The 23,274-nt window shown below is 42.8% G+C and overlaps 1 protein-coding gene across 18 annotated transcripts in view; it reads left to right on the forward strand.

The window, feature by feature from the left end:
* Positions 1 to 23,274, forward strand: part of rimbp2b (RIMS binding protein 2b) — a 78,442-nt gene that overhangs the window by 46,939 nt on the left and 8,229 nt on the right. For 7 of the 18 annotated variants that reach the window (XR_002274188.1, XM_020590361.1, XM_020590351.1 and 4 more), the window contains 16 exons: positions 534 to 613; positions 1,306 to 1,415; positions 1,495 to 2,367; positions 5,923 to 6,074; positions 6,579 to 7,244; positions 7,832 to 7,981; positions 10,603 to 10,764; positions 12,202 to 12,981; positions 14,045 to 14,153; positions 14,611 to 14,733; positions 17,684 to 17,865; positions 18,034 to 18,202; positions 18,372 to 18,434; positions 18,729 to 18,832; positions 19,338 to 19,361; positions 19,873 to 19,944. Coding sequence is in view for 15 of the 18 variants with exons in the window: in XM_020590361.1 (XP_020446017.1) it covers positions 534 to 613; positions 1,306 to 1,415; positions 1,495 to 2,367; positions 5,923 to 6,074; positions 6,579 to 7,244; positions 7,832 to 7,981; positions 10,603 to 10,764; positions 12,202 to 12,981; positions 14,045 to 14,153; positions 14,611 to 14,733; positions 17,684 to 17,865; positions 18,034 to 18,202; positions 18,372 to 18,434; positions 18,729 to 18,832; positions 19,338 to 19,361; positions 19,873 to 19,944 (3,819 nt within the window). In the remaining 3 variants the exon portion in view is untranslated. Of the gene's footprint in view, positions 1 to 533; positions 614 to 1,305; positions 1,416 to 1,494; positions 2,368 to 5,922; positions 6,075 to 6,578; positions 7,245 to 7,831; positions 7,982 to 10,602; positions 10,765 to 12,201; positions 12,982 to 14,044; positions 14,210 to 14,610; positions 14,734 to 17,628; positions 17,866 to 18,033; positions 18,203 to 18,371; positions 18,435 to 18,728; positions 18,833 to 19,337; positions 19,362 to 19,872; positions 19,945 to 23,274 lie in introns of those variants that run through there. The other 11 variants (XM_020590365.1, XM_020590367.1, XM_020590354.1 and 8 more) reach the window with 10 other exon arrangements.

The following is a 23,274-nucleotide window of genomic DNA, read 5'->3' on the forward strand; positions in this document are numbered from 1 at the left end:
GGGGTTATTCTGCTTCATTTTAATTTAAGTAATGCATTTGAGCTGAAGAAGAGAAATCCATACAGCAGGGGTGCTTCCTGCTTTTACTCATGCAGGCTGACTATTTGGGATTAATCAAAGGGGAAAGTTCTGGCGCAGCTTCACCCACTGCCAAGATGCAAATATGAAAAATAAACTGAAAGGCCAAAAATCCAGGAACACCTGCAGTGCAGAGAGCAGCTTTATTGCAAGGCCAGTGCATTTCAGCTTGTGGCCTTCTTTATGTTCTGTTAAAAGCACATAACATAGAATAATTTAAATAGTATGGATGATGGATGAATTGTTAAAAGACCCGGTGTTTTTGCTTTTACACTGAACATCAAGGCGTTCCTATACCAAATGCTCAGATGAGTTAATTAATCTTTGTAAGATGCCAAATCAGTTCCACCTAGAAGGTTTGCCACTTTGGTTTTCTGAATGAGGTGAAAGGTCAAGAAGGAACATTCATTGTGCCAGTACTGTCAGGTTATTTGTACCTTTTTTGCCTTCTTTAGATGGACAAAGAGCTAAGTTCAACTACCAGGTCGAAACTGAGGTTCACGGGGAAGGTTCGTCTTTGTGTTGCTCGGTACAGGTATGTATACACAAGGCACAATTATTTATTCACAGTGCATCTTGTTTGATTTTGAACACTGTACACAGACAAAAAAATGCATAGCATATTATTATGTTTCTATGGTTTTAAAGACCTATAAGAGTGAGTTAGCAGATCAGATTTTATGACATATTTTAGCAGTGTGTTTTCAAAATACATGGAGCTTTGTGCAAATGTTACAAAACTCCTTAAAACAAAGTGAAACCATAAACATCCTAAGGGTGGTGGATGGTGATAATGAACAAGAGAGGTGCTGAGAAATCCTCTCCATACCCCCATACCGTAAAATAAACTGGCTGCTCGGTACAGTGTAGATAAGTCCTGTACAAATCTCTCACAGTAGACTGTGGTCTTAAAGATGATTCACTGGTTCTGTCCCTAAAGAAAATTATATGTCAGCACAAAATATAATTGGAATCTTCAGAGCACAAATATGTGAAGCAGAACCAGAGCTTTCAACCCACTCTGTCCTCAGTTCTGTCATAGTTGTAAAAAAGCAAAATAAATAACTAAAAAATATAAATAACCACATATTTTTGAAGCAACACTCAGGAAGTAGTTTTTCATTGACTTACAGTTGGAGTGTTTGACATAAAACAAACTGTTTTAGTAATTAAAAGCATTTTTTAAAGTAAAACACTGGCAGTTGAATTGTTCCTGGTTCACTGTAGTTACAACCCTTATGATGGGCCCAATGAGCATCCTGAGGCTGAGCTCCCCCTGGTGGCAGGGAAGTACCTCTATGTTTACGGGACGATGGATGAGGACGGCTTTTACGAAGGTCTGGCCTGTCTGAGTATTCTTTAATCTTTTGTCCTCCGTGTCACCACAGTACTTACTGTCTCCTTTGTGTTTCCCAGGAGAGCTGCTGGATGGACAGCGGGGGCTGGTCCCTTCCAATTTTGTGGATTTTGTCCAAGATGAAGAGGCACCCTCTGTCCAACACAGGGACACAGTGGCTAAAGAATCTGGCTACCTCAACCACAGTAGTTTGGGACCTCAGCGAGTGGGGCTCAGCACAGCAGTGGGAACAGGCATCAGCAGCCTGCTGTCTGACAGTAAACTAGACTGTCTAACCACCAGCAGCTTGGGTATGGACCTCCTGGGATCCTCCAGCAATGGGGCAGGGACCTTGGATGTCAGCATTGACGAGGTCGGTGAAGACATTGTGCCTTATCCCCGCCGCATCAACCTGATTAAACAACTGGCCAAGAGTGTGATTATTGCCTGGGATCCTCCTGTGGTCCCACCAGGCTGGGGCTCCATCAGTGGCTACAATGTCTCGGTGGATAAGGAGGTGCGCATGAGTGTCCCCTACGGGGGCAGGACAAAGACTCTCATTGAAAAGCTCAATCTGGCCACCAACACCTACCGTATCTCAGTGCAGAGCATTACAGATCGGGGCCCATCGGACGAGCTCCGGTGCACTCTGCTTGTGGGAAAGGATGTGGTAGTGGCACCTTACTATCTGCGGGTGGACAGTATTACACAGGTCTCTGCTGAGCTCTCTTGGATGCCCAGCAACAGCAACTACGGTCACACCATCTTCCTCAGTGGTGCAGAGTACGACATGGTCAGGGCGGGGGGCTATAAATACAAGTTCTTCAACCTGAAACCCATGACAGTTTACAAGGTGAAAGTTGTGGCGCAGCCACATCAGGTGCCTTGGCAGCTTCCAGTGGATCAAAGGGAGAAGAGGGAGATCTCTGTGGAGTTTTGCACTCAGCCTGCAGGTCAGCCTCAAAAACATTACTTACACCGGCACTTTTATCTGTTCAGTAAACCGCAGCAATGCAACTTATTTCTCTATGTATTGCAAGATATGTATTGTATGGTTATATAGTCGCAGGGATAATTGTAGCCACACTTGCATACTTCTAGGGATGGCAATGGCTGTTGGTCATTGGGCTAGTTAGTGCATCACTTTGGTCCACTTTTTTGTTTAGAGCCAATTAACAAATGTTTACAAGCTATCCCATTAAAATGAGATGGTGAAGATGGTAAACATTTTATTAGCTTAAAACAACAATTTGTATTATTTTAAAGTTAAAGCTACAGTATGTAGGTTTTTTCAAATATCTTTTTTGTAGAGCAGATTGAGCGGAGCGTAGCAGATTGAGGTAGAGCATAGTGGAGCAGAGAGTGGGAGTGCTGAATTAGTTTTTCATGCTAGTGCTACTTTAAGTTACACACTGTAGCTTTAAGCTAGCACAAGGATGAGACTCTAGAATCGGTCGCCTCCAGTCCCTCCAGCCCTCCCTCTCTCTGCTCTCTTCACTCTGCACTCCACCCTGCCCGTCGTGAACTGGCCACACAAAAAATTCAGCAGGTTAGCAGACAGCATTCAACTTGTGGGCATTGAAAATAATGTAAGTCATTGAGCTGACTGCCCTTCTTCACGTCTACAGTCAAGACAGCACAGCTGTATAGCAACTTCCGCTACACAGCACCACACATTTACAGCCAGCACAGTTTGTGAACATCAGCAGAGGAATAATAGTGGGTCCTGCATGTCCACAGAAATCTTTTGTACAACCACTGCACTTCACAAAAAACAGCCCCTCAAGTTTTTATGACATATGTAGGACACATGCTGTTCAAAAATGTCTCAAGTGTGACTAATGTTACATCATTGTAAGTTAGTAATTGAAGTAAGTGCAGCAAGCGCCAAAACGGTGACTGAGACCCAGACTCCTGCAGAAACATCACCAGTTTAGTGGAGACTACAACACCTTCAGCTGATGGGCGTTAAAATAATGATTCACCAGCCACAGATTGATTCGACAGCTGCAGCAGACCATTTGATGGCTTGTTGTATGAACTTGCATGGATGTAACTGGCTGATCATTATAACTGAAAGAAGCAACACAGTGACATCCTTAGCTTAGCCAGCTGCTGTTAGTCACACTGGGAGTGCAAATGATATGATCTGGCATGATTTAGTTACAAGCACAAAGGGTATTTTGATTTGAATCATTGTTGTATACAGAAACAACTGAAGAAATTCATAGCTTACCAGTTAAGTAGTCAGAAAAAGTTGGGACAGTATGTAAAATCAAAATTAAAACAGAAAATAGTGATCTGTAAATCATCTGTGTCCTATATTACATTGAAAACATTACAGCAGCACATTATTTGATGTGATACCTCATCAACTTTAGTCTTTGTTAAAAAAAAACACACTTCAATTCTGATGCCTGCAGCACATTCCAACAAAAGTTGGGACAGTAAAGCATTTACCACCGTGTGATGTTGCCGTTCCTTTGCCATTCCACAGTGCTAACTAGCTAGTTACTAATTTTGTGTTCATGTTTGGAGCTGGCCAGGTAGCATTGGTACAGTGGGCCTAGCAGAGTCATGTTGATGAGAGGACCCAGAACCAGTATCTGAAATCTGGTCAGTTTGTGATTTTTGTGTAAGGTGTATTTATGAGGAATGGGTATCACTGTTGTCCGCTATCTGATTTCTGTTGTGATAATCTAATATTCTGTTCAGTTTCCAACTCATCTGATATTTCACAGTAAAAGCCATGTGATAATTTACATCCAGCATGGCCCGATAATTATTTATTCAGCCATACACTTAAAACCCCATTACATTTACAAACTTGACAAACATCTCAGCCGTTTTCAATTTTACTCAGACACTTTTAGGATGCCCTCAAGAATTTGTATGTATTACTGTGATAAGACATGCACGATAAGAGTGAAAGAAAAACAGCAATGAACATTGAAGATTCACTGAGAACAGGAGTCTCTTAAAGTCAAATTGGTGTAAATAGTGTGTGAAGTTCTCTGGCATTTTTTCCCCCTTGAGGCTCACTGATGCTTTGGTGTTATATGAACTTGGGTCTCACAGCCTGTCAGTCTTGCTATGGGAAATCATTTAAAGCAAGGGTGTAATAAGAGTGATTGTCTCCACAGCTAGCTAAATGTATGGATGCAGATAAAATATGGTTCAGACATTACATATTGTTGTTTTACTTAGTTAAAATAGAAAGGAGATCAAGACTCCATTGTTAAGCAGTTTAGAAAAGTACAGACAAACCGGGCATAACAGAGAGATGATATGGTCAGAGTGGTGAATAGGAAAACAAGGTGGTGATGAAGAGGAGACACAGAAGGAGTGTGTGAGGAGAACAGAGTAAATGTGGCTACGCTTTGAATTGACATTTTCTGTTGGGAGTGAACATCCTGAGAGTTCATTAAATGAGCAATCTATTGAACATGTTAATTAGAGGTGTCTGAAATTGTCTCAGATTTGGAGCCGGATAACTGTTGTCAGTGAAGAGGACAGCCTCTGGAGACACTGCATTAGACTTTGTGTTCTTCAAAAAAGTGACTTCATTATGTCTCAGGGTTATAACATTTAATTGCTGGTCACAGAGCAGTCTTCAATTCCCTGCCTGGAAATTAGTGTCTGCTGTTTGCATCCAGTACTAATGAAAGAAGCTCCACTGAAACATTCATTTAAACTCTCATTTCAGTTCTCACAGGAGCTTGTTGTTTATGATTGACAAGGTTAAAAATGAGGAGAGGAAATTAAACCTCCCAACAGCCACTGCTGCTGTTCTGAGTCTGTGTGTGTGGTCTCTTGACAGTCTGTATAGAAATTTGAATAAGATTTCACTGATGTAGATTCCCAGACACGCACAGCTACAGTACATGCTACAGCAACACTGCATAGATGGGTATGTTGTTTAGTGTTCTGACAGCGCTGGCAGATTGTGAAAATAGCAAAGTGTGTTTTTTTTGTTTTGTTTTTTTTGCTGCTCCATAGAATATTGTGATATTGCTGCTCATACCGTGGTGGTTGAATGTTGGCAAACTGGGTTTTTTCACCCAATGTAACGCTGGCGTCTGATATGCATATGAATGAATACACAGCATGAATCTGCACAGAAATGAGCATTAGTATAAGAAACCTCACAAATTATTATATTTGAGTTTAATGAATGCTCCATTCAACTGTCCCCAACATGAAGCCCACTAGCAGTTGTTTATTTAAGTGAAATTTAGATTAATTTAGAATTTAGTTTACATTACATTTTTAATACAATTCCAGGTCAAACCACGAGGTTAGGATATATACAGTACATTAGCTGTGAGAAATATAACACAGCTCCAGTAGAATGGGAATATCCTTGTTTCATACCATGGTGAGAATGCGAGACGCCCATAGTTCTGACGTCAGCGCATTCATTGTGATCAAATAGGCATATTTGGTTCAGCTACTGTTGAGTGGTCTTTTTTGTATTTCTTACCCAGCACGTATGTTGTGCTCTGCAGGGCCCCCTCTCCCTCCCCAGGAAGTACAGGTCCAGTGTGGTCAGACGCCTGGGGTCCTGCAGGTCAGATGGAAGCCGCCGCCTCTGACGCCCTCAGGAACCTCCAATGGGGCCTGTGTGATTGGCTATGCTGTGTGCACAAAGGGACAAAAGGTACCAAATGTCAGAGCAAGTGTTCTTTTTTTTTTTTTGAGTCTGGCAATATTGCTCTTAAAAAAATGATGGACTTTGGTGACTTCTGTGAGTAGTGCTTTATTGCCATCTCCTGGAGAAATTACACAGTGCTAATATCCAACCCCTAGGGACAAGCATTACTTAACACAAAAATCTAAAGACAGTTGTAACAGACTCCATGGTGCTGCTCCACTGACACTGTTTTCACAGCAGGCTATTGTTTTTGTTGTGTGTGTGCCAATCAAACATTACTGAGTCCAGTTTAATTATAAACCTAGATTGGCATACTATACAGCTCCACTTTACTGTGTTATGATGTTTTTTTGTAGGGATTGTTATTTTTTAGTACTGGAATTCAGCCAATAGATAAGAAACAACAAATACATGCAGTTATGTTTGTATTATGGTCTGGTTTCAGAGTAAGTGTTTTGCATGATGACATACTGAATTGCACTCTGACTCTCCCTGACTTTGTGAATGCAGATAGCAGAGGTCTTGTACCCCACAGCAGACTATGTGACTGTAGACTTAAACAGGATTCAGTGTCTGGAGGCCAGGGAAGTCATTGTAAGGACGTTGTCAACACAAGGAGAGTCCCAAGACTCGCCCGTGGCCATCATCCCTCACAACCTCTTGGGCTCTCCACACCTCTCCCACCGAACTACTGCACTTCCTCATGCTATGCCTCTCCCACAGTCCCATCCACTACACTCACAAACCCATCCTCCTTACCCATCAACATACCCCCCGAATCACCCTCAGCCCCAGGTGCAGCCTCTGCCTCGAGCCCAGTCCCACACACTGCCCCACGCACAGCCTCACTCGCAGCCCCTCCGCCACCCCTCTCCTCATCACCAGCCTCAGTTCCAGCGCCACCCTGTACCCAAGTCCAAACTGTTAGTAAGTGCCAGAGAGCCTGAAACCAAAGAGCATGAGGTGGGCCTGCGGCCAGCCCAGCCATGGGAGCGCTCCCCCTCTCCGCTGCCTCTTATGCATGGATCCAACCTGGAGCCACCACACTTCCAGCCACAGCGATCGCCCTCTCCTCAGAGGATCCTGCCGCAGCCTCAGGGAGTCCCCATCCCCAACACCATCGCGAAGGCCATGGCCAGGGAAGCTGCTCAGAGAGTGTTTGCTGAGGGCAGTCGGGTGGGTGGAGATTTCATTACAAAAGAGTATTCATGTCAGAGTTTTTATTATTCTAATGGGAACATCTAATAAGATGATATTTTGAGCAGTTTGTGAAAATTCTCTTGCTTTAAAAACCATTAACACAAATAATTTGTTTGAGGCGGCATGGCATGGCATGCAGTGGTTAGCGCTTTTGCCTCACAGCAAGAAGATTCCGGATTCTGTGTGGAGTTCGCACGTTCTCCCTGTGCCTGCATGGGTTCTTTCCGGGTACTTCGGCTTCTTTCCACAGTCCAAAGACATTGATTGGCAACCCTAAATTGCCCATAGGAGTGAGTGTGAGTGTGTGTGGTTGTTTGTCAGCCCTGTGATAGACCAGCGACCTGTCCAGGGTGTATCCCACCTCTCGCCCAATTTCAGCTGGGATAGGCTATAGATAATGTATGGATGGAATTTGTTTGAAGAACAATTTGTCTCTTGAAAATGATTATGCAGAGAATGGAAAATTAAAACCCAGCACATTTTTTCCATTGGGTTGAGAAAAAAATATTACATAAAGTAATATTACACTAAATTATGTAGATCTTTTTTATTTCTCTTACCAGGTTGAGAAAAGGAATATCTTTAGTGAACGAGGTGATGTGTTGCATCCGCTCAATTCTGATGAGGAGGAGGATGGCTATGACTCGCCTAATGCCAGGAGGAGAGGCGCCTCAGTGGATGAGTTCCTCAGAGGCTCAGAGTTGGGAAGACAGGTATTTTACCGAATCACAACAAGCTGTGCTCAGTCAGCAAGTGTGCATCACTTGTCTCTGAGAAGAACAGGCAGTCAGTTACAGTAGGTAGGCACAAAAGTAAGTCAAATCACTTCCCATCAAGTCATATCAAAACAAAGCACCTCTTACTATGTATTGAAACGATATTAGAAACATTAATCACCTCTTGGATCAACTACTGTAATGTACTGTTATGTTGAGATTTCTCAGGCTTCCCTGTCTCAGCTTCAGCTGGTCCAGAACACAGCTGCTCATCTTTTGACAGACACACAGAAACATAAACACATAACCCCGATTTTGGTTTCTCTTCATTGGCTTCCGGTTCATTGGCTACTTTCCAGATTTTATTATGATGGCGCTGATGTTGGAAGACCACTTCAAGTCCTGGGAAATAGTGGAGCCCAGGAACTTGTAGGACTCTACTGCTGATACAGTAGTAGTATGGTGAGGGGGGGGGGCTCTTCCTGAAGTCCACTGTCATCTCCACTGTTGTGAGCTAGAGTGAAAACAGCAGAGGGGAGACCACACATCCCTGGGGAGCACCTGTGCTTATTGTCTGGGTGCTTGCTGAGCTGAAGTCCACAAAGAGGGCCCGTGCATAGCTCCCTGGGGAGTCGAGGTGTTGCAGGATGTAATGCAGTGCCATGTTCACTGCATTGTCCGCTGACCTGTTTGCCCAGTAGGCAAACTGCAGGGGGTCTACAGTGTCCTTCAGGTGGGCCAGCACCAGTCTTTCAAAGGACTTCATAACTACAGATGTCAGGGCAACAGGTCGGTAGTTGTTCAGTCCACTGATGTGGGTCTTCTTGGGGACTGGGATGATGGTGGAGCGTTTGAAGCAGGAGGGGACTTCACACAGCTCCAGTGACCTGTTGAAAATGAGTGTGAAGATGGGAGCGTGCTTTCAGGCAGGAGGGGGTCACACCATCTGGGCCTGGTGCATTTCTGATCCTTTGTTTTTTAAAGAGGCCATGCACATCATTTTCACAGATCGTTAGAGGTGGGGGGCTGGAGGGAAGGATGGTGATTGTTGGGGGAGCAGCTGCTGGGTCTGAGGTGGGGAGGGTGAGGGGGGAATGACACTCAAGTCACTCAAGTTGGGCAAGTCACTCAACTTTTCAGAATAGCTCCTCTTTGCTGCTCTGATCTTCCTTGTCAGTGTGTTCCTTGCCTGGCTGTACAGAGTCCTGTCCCCACTTCTGTAAGCCTTCTCTTTGGCACAACAAAGCTGCTTGAGTCTGGCTGTGAACCAGGGCTTGTTGTTGTTGTTGTATGTGCAGAAGGACTTGTTGGGCATGCATACATCCTCACAAGAGCTGATATGGGATGTCACAGTGTCAGTGAGTTCGTCCAGGTCTGCAGCTGCAATCTCAAATACACTCCAGTCTGTGAAGTCAAAGCAGGCCTGTAGCTTTGACTTAGCCTCCTCAGTCCAGCTCTTCACTATTTTGACCACAGGCTTCACAACTTTAAGTTTCTGCCTATAGGTTGGAATAAGATGGACCATACACTGATCCGAGAATCCGAGGGCTGCGCATGGGACAGAGCGATAGGCGTTTTTTATTGCTGTGTAGCAGTGGTCCAGTGTGATTTTGTCCCTGGTGGGGCAGGTGACGTGCTATCTGTATTTGGGCAGTTCTTTGGTGAGATTTGCTCTGTTAAAGTCACCTAGAACAATGAGTGGGGAGTCGGGATGTTCTAGTTCTATGCTAGTTATCAGTTCAGCCAGGAGCTGTACATGTGCTTGCAGTTTTAGATGGACACCAACCAGAATGAAGCTCGAAAATTTGCGGGGAGAATAAAAAGGTTTGCAATTGTTAAAGAGTTTCTAAGTCTGTGTTACATGTCCCCTGTAGCACCGTGACATCTATGCACCAGCCTTCATTTATGTAGAGACAGATTCCACCTCCTCTCATTTTCCCAGACTGCTCCAGTACGCAATCTGCTCTGTGCACCTGGAAGCCTGTTATTTGTATTGCGCTGTCCGTGATGGAGTCACTGAGCCAAGTCTCCATGAAGCATAAGGCAGCAGAGCGTGCAAAGTCAGAGTTAGTCCTGTTGACGTTTTACAGCTTTTACATTGTTATTCACTGGGTAGATTTCTGAGATCTTCTAACCAACTGCTCTTAGAGGTGCCTAGGTCTACACTCAAACACTGTAGTGACCGGGCTACAGTGAGGTAGCACCTCCTAAATTGTGGAATAGTCTTCTGCCTGAGCTTTGGATTGGCTCAGACATGGCTGTCTTTCTCTCTCTCCTTAAATCTTATTTATTAAGCAGGTGCTTGTCACTGGCAGTGACTAGGTAATTGGTATGCCTGTTCACTTGTTATATTTTATTTGATTTTACTTAATTTTCTTTTATCTTATTGTGAAGCATATTGTAACTTTGGTTTAGAAAAGTGCTATATAAATAAACCTTTACTTAATTTCTTACTTACATTTTTTTTAGACTCTGGGATATCAATTTTTTAAAACAAATACCTTTAAGGGATAGAGAAAAAGTGTTCACCAAAATACAAAGATAAGAATAGAAGTTATTGACCTTGGCGATCTCTGCCTAACACCATCCTTCAGCTTTGTCTCTCATTTTTGCCTTAGGACCATCATCACCACTACAGCCACAGTGAGGAATACCACACAGAAAGCAGCCGAGGCTCGGACCTGTCAGACATAATGGAGGAGGACGAGGAAGATCTTTACTCTGAAATGCAACTAGAGGAGGGCCGCAGGCGTAGTATCAGCTCTCACAACACTCTTAAGGTATTTATCGCACACCTTCAGTCTGTAGTGGCCCAAGGGTGGGACAGAGGAGCATGAGAAAGACAGAGGGGTAGAGAAGGAGGGAGGAGTTACCTGCTCTCTCTCACAGTCTCGACAGTTGAACCAGGTCTACTGTGGTCTTTGCCTGGCTGATCTCCTCCTGCTTAGCCTGCTCCTCAACCTCACCCCTCCAGCACCACTTTATTTATTCACGGCTGAGCTCATGGGAATGGTTGTGTCTACGAAGCTGTTCAGCATGAAAGGGGCAAAGTCTGCAAATGCATTGCATTTTGATGCTCTTTATACTGCACTGACGGGCTGTTGGAAGTGTTTTAGAAAGTGATATTTAAGTGCAAATTGTAATGTACTCTACTGTATCAAAGGGTCATGGCATATGGGAATCTCATTTAAGTGAGTACTTAAATGGAAATAATCACTTGTGTTTACATCCATCGTGTCCTAATGTTTAGTTTTTCTCTTGTTAGATGTTAACATTGTTGGTACATGATTCTGTTTTCATTTGATGTGTGCATATAAAGCCAATCTGCCATCATGTTATGAAAGTGAGAGGTACTGTAGTGGCTGAATGGTCCTCTGTATTATATTTTAGAAGACATTATAAAATAACTGCAAATTTGTTTAGGTCCTGTTAAGCCTGTACAGTGGCAGCCATGAGGGGGATACACCAATACGTCTCCCTTTTTGTCATCGCCATCTATTTCTAAATTACTTTTACACATTATCTATCCTTATATTTCTGTAAAAAATATTAGTTTAAAAAGATGCAAATATGTATAGTAATGATATAAAACTTTAATTAGATATTAAGATTAAACATGAATTGTCACATTTTCTTATTGTTGTTTTGTGAGCATGTAAAAGTTCTGCATGTTTCATTCACTGAAACTATGACTAAAGAAATGTGATAATGCAGTGGATACTTCTAATCACTAAGCTTCATGTTCTTAGTGTTGTTAATTTTTAACACACTTTCTAGATTTATTTGTATATCTCATCCACATTTATGTTTTTACAGTATGTGTCCCTCACCCATGGCGCTAACTAAACCGGTCTCTTAATTTTTGTTTGAAAAGGTTTGAAAATTATTCACAAGCTAAATTTCCTGTTCCTCATTTAATCTCTGTGCCTGTGCCCAGTTTATCACTCCATACTGGAGCCTTCACAGATTCCTGTTCAGAGCATGCCATTTCCTCCTCATGGAATGAAACTGCATGTCTTACTACATTGCCTCAAATAACTAATTCTGTTTTTATTTTGTCTTTCCCCATTTGTTCTATTCACATACTGTGTTGTTTCCTGCCTGTTCTAAAACCTTCGAACAAACTTTTCAACCCCCCCTCACAAAAATCTAAACTTTTGCACTGAACACACTGAACTGTGAAATTGTGGAACTTTTCCTTCTGGTCATGACTGAAGGCGTATTACAAGCGTCAGGACTTAGCCGAGGAAAGAGACTGCTGGGACCTCCAGAGGGAGGTGGTGAAGCAGAGGTCGCTCCGCAGCAAACGTCTCCACAGCATCCCTGAGGTGGCTGAGGAGGAGTCAGACAGCGTGGACAGCATGGGCCAGCGCCTGTCCTTTGAAGAAGGTGGAAGGCCTGGAACCCCAGGCACACAGCGGAAGATGTATCCTCAGGACTCCCACATGCACAACCATCTCACCCCCAGCAAGACCTCCCGCCACCTGCAGCGCCAGCGCTCCTCTCCTCGTTTCACTGACAGCCGCTACTGCTACAATGCAGATGACCGCATCCTGGGATGGCCTAACCGCCAGAACACAAAAAGTCCTGATAGTGGTTTAGACTGCGGCAGTGAGGAAGAAGGCTCTTTAGGCCGGGGTCATCGAGGGTACTATGCTCATGGAAGCACCATGCGGGGTCCTGTGCGCATTATCCACTGTGAAGGCCCAGTAGAAAGGCGGGCATTGGCTATGGGCCGTAAAAGAACTCTGACCCGCCAGTGCAGCGTGGAGGAGGAGTTTGCTGATGTCCCAGTGACTCCAGCCAAGTCGGTACGCACAGGTGACTTTAGGAACAGGGAGCACTTTGGGCCTGGTCGAGAGGCGGGTCTACGAAGCTACTCCAGGGAAGTGGCCCTGAGCGAGGGCAGGCTGAACGAGCTGGACAGGGTCTATTACAGCCCCCACAGGGAGGCTAGGGCCCAGTCTTTGTCCAGGCTCAACCGGGACCGGCCGCTGGTGTGTGATTCCGACTTTCTGCTGTACTTTTCATCTGCAAGCTGCAGCCATTCTGTTTTAGTAATGTTGTCTGTTTTGCTTTATGATTACCCCCGCCCTTCATTTGGCACTTTTTTAATTTTCTGACAAGTTATCACACATTCATGGTTGGTCTGATTTGATGTTTTCCTTTGTGTGAATTACTTTGCTTGTAGAATGTCAGGTGGTTAAAGTAAAACTTTCAATTACCTAAAGGCCATTTAACTAAGTTTCGACTTCTCATGTCTGTAAGGGGAAAGGTTCCATTTAAAGTGAAATCTCTGTGCAGTGCATGGTGGTGTGCCGCTCCTGTCCATTCTTCCCCTTGCATTTCCTTCTCTCTGCCACCTGCCGGCCTCATGTTGCTCTCCATGTCTTGCTCTCCAGAGCTTTATTTCAGCATATCCTGCCTCTCATTGCTTCACATAGAAAAATACACCAAGTCTGATGCCTGCTGTGATTCATTTTAACTTTGACCCATACACATAATTTCTTGTCTTTCGCTTGTTTCAGCAAAAATATTCTCCTGATCATTATCACTAATCTTTTGATTATTGTAACAGAGCTCTAGGTTCAAGCTATGAAGGCTTTGTCCATCTGCTCACGTCTTGATCCATTCTCGATCACTCACCTTGCACTTTTACTTATTCCATTCTTATCCACTCCTTCTTCTGTTCTTTAGCTCTCATTTTTCTTTTATATTTGCTACCTTTTCTCATCAAGAAGCTGACATGCACAGAACAATACAAACCTAACAAATGGTCTTTAGCTAAACATCTGACCTTTACTAACCTCCAGTGCATGTTGTTGTATTGGGGGTTGATTTGAGTTACTTGTTTTGATGGTTTGTTAGGTTAACTTTTTGTTTTATGATTTTTTTTTCTCACTATTATTTTGCCTCTAAGGACAAATGGAAGTCATCATTTGTTCTTATGGTTTTTCAGTTGTGTTACCAGGATTATGGGATTTTTTTAAAAATGTTTTACTTCATATTACAGGTGGTTTGTTCTTCTAACCCCTTGTCTTTTTTTTTTTTACCCTAAAGATCATTGGGAACTCACCATCACATGGAAGTGCCGATCGACTGGACCACTCAGAGAGGAGGCCAGTTCACATCGGCACCCCCCCTCAGCGACGACCCATCCCATCCATTGGTTAGTGAGGTCACCACATGAGGAGACGCCTCATCCTCGCCTGCAGAGCCACTAATGTTTGTGCTATTTATACCATGTCTCCTCCTCACCCATGTGAGCCAAGCTGTACATCTTTCCTATAGATCGTTAACAACCACATATAGACTGTTTTCTGTGAGGTTTGCACCCCCTGTAGATGTCCATCTTCATGAGCTGGATTCACCAAATGTTCACATGTAGTTTTACAGGAAAGTTGTCCCAGATACACTCCCTGTGCCTGTGTTTACTGTGGGTTAACATGTTTACATGATGACCTTCAACAGTACAAGCATTGCTGTTTTACACCCAGTGACTTCAGCGTGAAACCTGTTGCCTTGTTCACACCACCCTGCCTCAGGGCAACCTCATCATCCTACTGTGTTAGCATGAGTGAATGGGGGATCTGTGACCGTAACATTGTGATTGGTGTCTTCTGTAGAGATCACCATGGACAGTAACAGTGAGGGCAGTGAAGGGAACCTCTCACCCATCAAGGAGGATGTTTATGGCAGTGTAGCTCGGCGCAGGATATGGCGATCTATGTCCTCAGAGGATCAATATGGTATGTGGTGCAGCTTCTCTCCAAGATGACTGTTCACCTTGACAGTGCCAGAAAAGGCCAAGTATGGTTTTTGAACACATGCAGTGATGTCAGTGGTCTTTGTTTTCTGGTGGACAGTTAGGTGACTTGTTTAGTTTAGCATAGCTTAGCTGAATAAAGCTGATGGGGTAAGACGAGACTGACCACTTTTCCCTTTGCTGGAAAATGAAAATCCCTCCCATTTCTACTCCTATGCTGTCAATTCCAAAAAACCCCAACCCACCAACTCTTCCCATTGACCCACATCCAGGGCGTTCTCCCACCCCACTGCAACTCAGCCTGCCCTCCTCTTCCTTACCTTCTTTTGCCAGTTCCTCTTTTTCTTCTCCTTCTGCCTTTATGAGCCAGTAGCCCTGTTTCCGTTCTTATTTTTGCATGATCTATTTACAATACAGTGAGATACATTACTGGATGAGTTAGTGCATTCTTAATTGTTGGCATCACTTGGTTACACATTCATTAACTATGCTGCCATCAGGTTTTACACTGTAGAAGCACATTTTACATCTCCCAAAATTCACATTTCAGTTGCTTAGTCAGTATTGTTTGCAAATCTCTGAGCCACTGAAACATTTAACATGGTGATCCATGACAAGCATGGGGAGCTGATATCATGTTCATCCCTTCCTAGATACAGTGCCTTGCGAAAGTATTCGGCCCCCTTGAACTTTGCGACCTTTTGCCACATTTCAGGCTTCAAACATAAAGATATAAAACTGTAATTTTTTGGGAAGAATCAACAACAAGTGGGACACAATCATGAAGTGGAACGAAATTTATTGGATATGTCAAACTTTTTTAACAAATAAAAAACTGAAAAATTGGGCGTGCAAAATTATTCAGCCCCCTTAAGTTAATACTTTGTAGCGCCACCTTTTGCTGCGATTACAGCTGTAAGTCACTTGGGGTATGTCTCTATCAGTTTTGCACATCGAGAGACGGAAATTTTTGCCCATTCCTCCTTGCAAAACAGCTCGAGCTCAGTGAGGTTGGATAGAGAGCGTTTGTGAACAGCAGTTTTCAGTTCTTTCCACAGATTCTCGATTAGATTCAGGTCTGGACTTTGACTTGGCCATTCTAACACCTGGATATGTTTATTTGTGAACCATTCCATTGTAGATTTTGCTTTATGTTTTGGATCATTGTCTTGTTGGAAGACAAATCTCCGTCCCAGTCTCAGGTCTGTTGCAGACTCCATCAGGTTTCCTTCCAAAATGGTCCTGTATTTGGCTCCATCCATCTTCCCATCAATTTTAACCATCTTCCCTGCCCCTGCTGAAGAAAAGCAGGCCCAAACCATGATGCTGCCACCACCATGTTTGACAGTGGGGATGGTGTGTTCAGGGTGATCAGCTGTGTTTCTTTTACGCCAAACATAACGTTTTGCATTGTTGCCAAAAAGTTCGATTTTGGTTTCATCTGACCAGAGCACCTTCTTCCACATGTTTGGTGTGTCTCCCAGGTGGCTTGTGGCAAACTTTAAACGACACTTTTTATGGATATCTTTAAGAAATGGCTTTCTTCTTGCCACTCTTCCATAAAGGCCAGATTTGTGCAGTATACGACTGATTGTTGTCCTATGGACAGAGTCTCCCACCTCAGCTGTAGATCTCTGCAGTTCATCCAGAGTGATCATGGGCCTCTTGGCTGCATCTCTGATCAGTCTTCTCCTTGTATGAGCTGAAAGTTTAGAGGGACGGCCAGGTCTTGGTAGATTTGCAGTGGTCTGATACTCCTTCCATTTCAATATTATCGCTTGCACAGTGCTCCTTGGGATGTTTAAAGCTTGGGAAATCTTTTTGTATCCAAATCCGGCTTTAAACTTCTCCACAACAGTATCTCGGACCTGCCTGGTGTGTTCCTTGTTCTTCATGATGCTCTCTGCGCTTTAAACGGACCTCTGAGACTATCACAGTGCAGGTGCATTTATACGGAGACTTGATTACACACAGGTGGATTCTATTTATCATCATTAGTCATTTAGGTCAACATTGGATCATTCAGAGATCCTCACTGAACTTCTGGAGAGAGTTTGCTGCACTGAAAGTAAAGGGGCTGAATAATTTTGCACGCCCAATTTTTCAGTTTTTTATTTGTTAAAAAAGTTTGAAATATCCAATAAATTTCGTTCCACTTCATGATTGTGTCCCACTTGTTGTTGATTCTTCACAAAAAAAATTACAGTTTTATATCTTTATGTTTGAAGCCTGAAATGTGGCAAAAGGTCGCAAAGTTCAAGGGGGCCGAATACTTTCGCAAGGCACTGTATCTGCATTACCAGGAAATGCTGGGACATTTGATGTGTTATCTCCCTTGGGAACGTGCTTCCTTTGCCACTCTTTGCACAGTCTTCAAATGTGGCTGTAAAAGCATGACAGTATGCCAGTATGTGATGCTAGGAATGCTCCCTTCAATATGTCCAGTCCTGGGAAAGCCTGCATGTTATTCAGCTTCTGTGAGATAAGGCAGTGAAACAGCAATGAACAACAATGCAGTGTTATTTGTGTCCTCCTGTTTCTCAGTTTCTCTTGCACCCCAAAAACAGCTAGACACGTTTCCTGTCTGTGCTGTGTTGTGTTGTGCTGTGTTCGTGACCGTCACGTCACGCCAGCAAGCAGCCATGTGTGAACGAAGTACTCTGCTGGGCTACGATTGTACTGAGCCTTTACTGTAAAAGCATCCTTTGTTTTGAGTGCGAGAACAAAACATGAATATCATTTTCAAAATGAAAGACATTAAAACTGAAAGTATAATTATCACATCAATTTCAGGGTCTTTTTTCACACATGCATCTCATCACCCTCTCCCCTATCAGCTCTAACAAAGAGACATCTTCTGCTCTCATTGCCTCTACAGCCAGCGTGGCTGTATAAGGCTGGTAGTAGCAGCAGAGGCCTCCTCTATGTTTCAGACGGCTATGGTGGGCGCAGGCACCGGCAGGGACGATGCTCTCCAGATTACTATGAGGAATCAGAGCCAGAGGAGCTGACCCGTGTCTTTGTGGCTTTGTTTGACTATGACCCCATGTCCATGTCTCCCAATCCTGATGCCGCTGATGAGGAGCTACCATTCAAGGAGGGCCAAATTATTAAGGTAAACACTAGACACGAAGACCATCCCAAAAATGTCTTGTTTTTATTTAATTTCCCTGCACTTAAATGTTATTTTAACTTTTGGATATACACTTAAATAGTGGTAACTACAACTGGTAAAGACTATGATTTTCATGGTTTTATGGTTCGATGCATCTGTTCTTTTTAGGTGTTTGGAAATAAAGACACAGATGGCTTCTACAGGGCGGAGATCCGAGACCGAGTAGGCCTGATCCCCTGTAACATGGTCTCTGAGATCCAAACAGAAGATGATGAAATGATGGAACAGCTCCTCAAACAGGGCTTTCTACCACTCAACACCCCTGTGGAGAAGTTAGGTAAGACATTTTCCCCATTGAACCTCCTCAGCTTCTTTACCTTGACCTCGACCTCATAAACTTTATGTCAAGAGGACACCTTATGTCCTGCTAAAGTGTCTTTTACTGACACATTTTTCCTTTCCTCTACTCTTCCCACTTAATTATATTTTTCTGCTTTCCTGTGAAGTGAACTGCGACCGTTTCAAAGATGGCCGCTCTATAAATCGCAGATCCAGAAAGTCCAAGAGAGGTCTGTGTCCAGTGAGATGCTCTTCTGCTCTGTTTTATCTTTGTTTTCCCAATCCTTTTCACCCTTATTCATCCATGAAGCTTTAGCTAATTTCCACTTGCTGTCCCTAAGTTTTTCCACATCTACTAACATGGACCCACAGTAGTTTTCTAACGAATACCAGATAAGATGTTGAAAAGATTTTGATTTTCAAGGATTGTCTTCTCATTTGCCCTCACATCCTTCGGTAATTTTTTTTTACATTATTGCCACTGATGACTTGTTTTTGTCTTTTATTACTTTTCCTCTCCACAGAGAGGAACAGGCGCAGTGGGCGGCAACACCCGATGTCAACAAGGAGAATGGTCGCCCTGTATGACTACGACCCCAGAGAGAGCTCCCCTAATGTTGATGTAGAGGTACTGTTTTCCTGTAGTTCCAGCTATCTATTTAGTCTTAACCATTCTGTCACCACCATCATGTTACCAAATGCATAAAAGCAGTCAAAGCACAAATCATTTTGAGGTGCACAGGCAGAGAGAAGGATATTCTATTTATCCTTTTTAGTGCAGAATCTAAAGAAATAGTTTGACATTTTGCACATACTCTCTTGCTAAAATAGATGAGAAGACTGATAGTACTCTTGTGTTTCCATTAAATATGGAGGAACAGCCAGTAGCTAATGTATCTTAGCACAAAAACTGAAGGTTGGTATTACTTTATCTAACTTTATTTGACAATATAATCTCAGACTTAATCTGAGTTTGATTCAGGGCAGTATGTAAAGAGGTGAGGTTAATTGAGGATTTACAGTTAGCACTATGTTAGCTAGACGACTAAAAGTACTTTCCCGTGCTGTTTTGTTGGCCCTTCCCCCTGGTTTCACTTATTCTCACCTTTCTATTGGCACTGCCACCGACACAGTATGACAACAGACTGAATGAGGAGGTGAGTGAGGGTGAAGAGGGTACACTGCCGTCTGCTCTGTGTGTGTTTCCTCCCCCACCCCCATTTGTTGAAATGAAAAGGAGGAGTTGGGCTTTGGATGATGGGCCACAACCTTTTGTCCCTGGTGGTCACAAATACAGCCCCTCATACACTGCCTGAGCCAGCATCCCCCCTCCTCGGTTTGGTCTTCTTTGTCAACCTGTCTCCCACATACTGTACTTGTTGTGTTTGGTTTGTGTGTTCTCGAGAATCCCACAGGAGAGACGTGCCCAGTGTGTTCCTGTCTTCAAAGTTCTACATTTGATGCATTTACAGTTGCAACAGTCCTGCTGCTGAAACTGAATTGACATTTGTTTAAGATGCATCACATTGATTTGGAGATAAAAGTACAGCATTTCAAACTCATCAAACCCCAGTAGATTTGATGTTTGGGAAAGCCTTTAAAGTGCTATAAACAAGAACAAAAATGCAACAGGCCAAAATGATCTCAAGGCTCTTTCTTCTTCGGCAGGCTGAACTGACTTTCTGTGCTGGGGATGTCATCACAGTTTTTGGAGAAATAGATGAAGATGGCTTTTACTATGTAAGTACAGACCATTTCTATTTCCAATGGTACTGCTGTACATTCACTTATTTACAGTATAGCCTCACAGTTGTCCTCAGCAGTTTTCCCATGTAGTTATTTCGGGGTACTTGCGAGTTTAAATGGCTTGTTCATTCTGTGTATAGACAATGGTACTGCGGGTGGCTTACAGCTGGAGGACTTTGAAGACTTGTATGGAAATGAAATTAACCCAGCTGAATTATCTATATAAAAGCCGTGGTGGTGACCTCTGCTATTCACCCTCAGCAGTCTACACTGCTTCACTTTTGAATTATGGGTAAAGTTTGGATTGATTTGAAAACTTGATACAGCTGTTGTTTGCCCCTCTGACCATATTCGTTGCCACAGTAATGGCAGGTGAAGCTTAGACGATACCAAACAGAAAAAGCTCAGCTTCTCAGGAAAAAAGTAGAAGCATTTAAAACTAATGCCAATTACATAACTAATATTCTTGAGCTATCCAGGTCCTGTTTTGGAGCATAAAAAATATAACTAAAGGACTTTAAACTTTAAATTGAGAATTTATAAAAAAAAAAACAACTTCCTCAAATCATTCCACTGCAAGAAGTTTTTTGATTACTAATAGAAACAATTGCTATTGAGCAGTGCTTTTGAAAGGCAAGTTCCTGTTTTATTTGAATTATTCACACAGACAAAAAAAAAAGCATAGTTACATATGTGCCAACAAAGGCAAGGAAAAAGACTACTAGCAAGTAAACACTGACGTTTAAACACTTTAGAGCTCTAATCCTTTTTCAGCTCCTAGAGGGCCTATTGAGATTCAAAACAAAGATTTGCCTGCTTTTACCACTCTCAGTCTTAAAAAGCCAAACCAATGTTAACCATGGCTTTTGCTTTTTACTTTGTCCCACTCTGTGCAAACACATGCAACCTTTTCAATCTTTGTTACTTATCAAATCAAAATGTATTTGTATAGCACTTTAAAAATGTCTGGTTGACCAAAGTACTTTACACAGCAATGCAAATCCAGAGTAAAAACTATCAAAACAGAAATAAAACACAGGAACATAAAAACACCAAGTACACAAAATCAACAGATAAGAGGAAGCATCAGACAATACTATGTATTAAAATCCAAAGTGAATAAATATGTTTTAACCAATGATTTAAAAGTTGTCAAGCCTGTAGAGGATCTAACATTAAAAGGTAAATCATTCCACAGTTTAGGAGCTGCAACAATAAAAGCACGATCACCCCAACGTTTGTATCTGGCCCTGGGCACCTCTAACAAAAACAGGCTTGAGGATCTGAGTAATCTAGTTGTTTCGTGCCACCTCACCAACTCAGCGAGGTAAGGCGGTGCCAAACCATTAAGAGCCTTAAAAACAAAAACAAACAGCTTAAAATAAATTCTAAAACGAACTGGAAGCCAGTAAGGAGAGGCCAGTACCGGAGTTATATGGTCGAATTTCCTAGTACCTGTTAAAAGATGAGCAGCAGCATTTTGGAACATTTGAAAACGAGAGATACAACTGATTAACACCAAGGTATAATGCGTTACAATAGTCAAGTCTAGAAGTTATAAAAGCATGAATTGCAATCTCAAAGTCATTAAAAGAAAAATGACTTGACTTTACTTAGCAACCTCAGGTGAAAGAAACTAGATTTTATGACCGAGTTGATCTGCTTGTCGAATCTTAGGTCACAGTTAAAGGCTAAGAACCATTATAAAGCCTCATCCGGTTCTTTCAAACCAGGAACTCCGAGGGACGACTCAGACCACTTGAGTATATAAAAAATATAACCGTGCTGGTTTATTCAAAGAGTCACAGGCAAGCATTAACACTCCAAGTCCAGAGATCTTCCAACCCCGTGAAGAGAGGCCAGTACCGGAGTTATATGGTCGAATTTCCTAGTACCTGTTAAAAGACGAGCAGCAGCATTTTGGACCATTTGAAGACGAGAGAGAGACATCTGATTAACACCAAGGTATAATGCATTACAATAGTCAAGTCTAGAAGTTATAAAAGAATGAATTGCAATCTCAAAATCACTAAAAGAAAGAAATGACTTGACTTTACTTAGCAACCTCAGGTGAAAGAAACTAGATTTTACGACTGAGTTGATCCTCTTGTCGAATCTTAGGTCACAGTCAAACGTTACCCCTAGGTTTTTTAGTCGTCTTCAAATGATGAGCCAGGGGGCCTAAGTTGTGATTAAAAGCAGCAAATTTCGCCAGATCACCAAATAAAACACACTCAGTCTTATCCTCATTTAATTTTAAAAGGTCCTGAGCCAGCCAGGCTTTCAGGTCAGTCAAACAGTGGCTGTAGAGATGTCCCTCCTGCTGCTTTTAATGGTAAGTATATCTGGATGTCATCCGCATAAAAATGAAAAGACAATCCACATCTCCTTAGAAGTGATCCCAGCAGAAGTATGTAGAGGGAAAAGAGAGTTGGGCCGAGTACAGACCCCTGGGGGACACCACAGGAGAGGATAGTTGAGGAGGAGGAACAGTTACCAATATAACACCAATCTGATCTCCTCCAATATACCAATATCCAATACCACCTTCTGATAGTCCGACAAGCAGTCCCTGAAATGGCGAAGAGAAACAAAGTTTGTCCTTCTTCCATTTACATTCAGCTTTATGACATCTTTGTCTATGTTCCCGAGTTAAGTCATTTAGCCAAGGTTCCACCTTCGGCTTAGCCCACCTTCGGCTTAGCCGGTCTACATCGGAGGGGAGCTATAGAGTCCAATATATCCTGACAGGTGGAGGTTAATAGAGTTAATACTTCCTCAGGATCCATGTAGGAGGACACATCACCCATCAGATACAAACCAGATTTTTTGAAGCAAGTAGAAAACTCTCCTGCTGTTGAAGAGGTGATTGAGTGTCTGATACTAGCAGGAATAGAGGGTTTATCGAACTGTGGAGGCACATTAACATTAAATAACAGAGGGAAATGATCGGAGAATCGAGAGTTGCATACTTCAGTAATAACAGGCAGCCCGTGAGAAATCACAAGATCCAGTGTATGTCCGAGCTCATGTGTAGGGCTATGCACCAACTGGGTGAGGTTAAAAGAGTCAATAGTACTTAAAAAAAATCCTTAGACAAAGGGTCAGCCGGACAACATGCATGAATATTAAAATTACCAAGGATTAAAAGCCTGTCAAACTTTGGCAAGATAAAACCCAGGAGATCAGAGAACTTCTGAATAAAGTCCTTATTAAATTTAGGAAGACAATAAACCACTGTGCACAGCAGCGGTTGAAAAAGTTCTATCACAAACAGCTGCAGTTCAAAACTTGAATAAGTGTCCACTGTCAGCTGCCGACACT

The sequence above is a fragment of the Monopterus albus genome, unplaced genomic scaffold (assembly GCF_001952655.1).
Source record: "Monopterus albus unplaced genomic scaffold, M_albus_1.0 scaffold12.1, whole genome shotgun sequence".
NCBI lineage: Eukaryota > Metazoa > Chordata > Actinopteri > Synbranchiformes > Synbranchidae > Monopterus > Monopterus albus.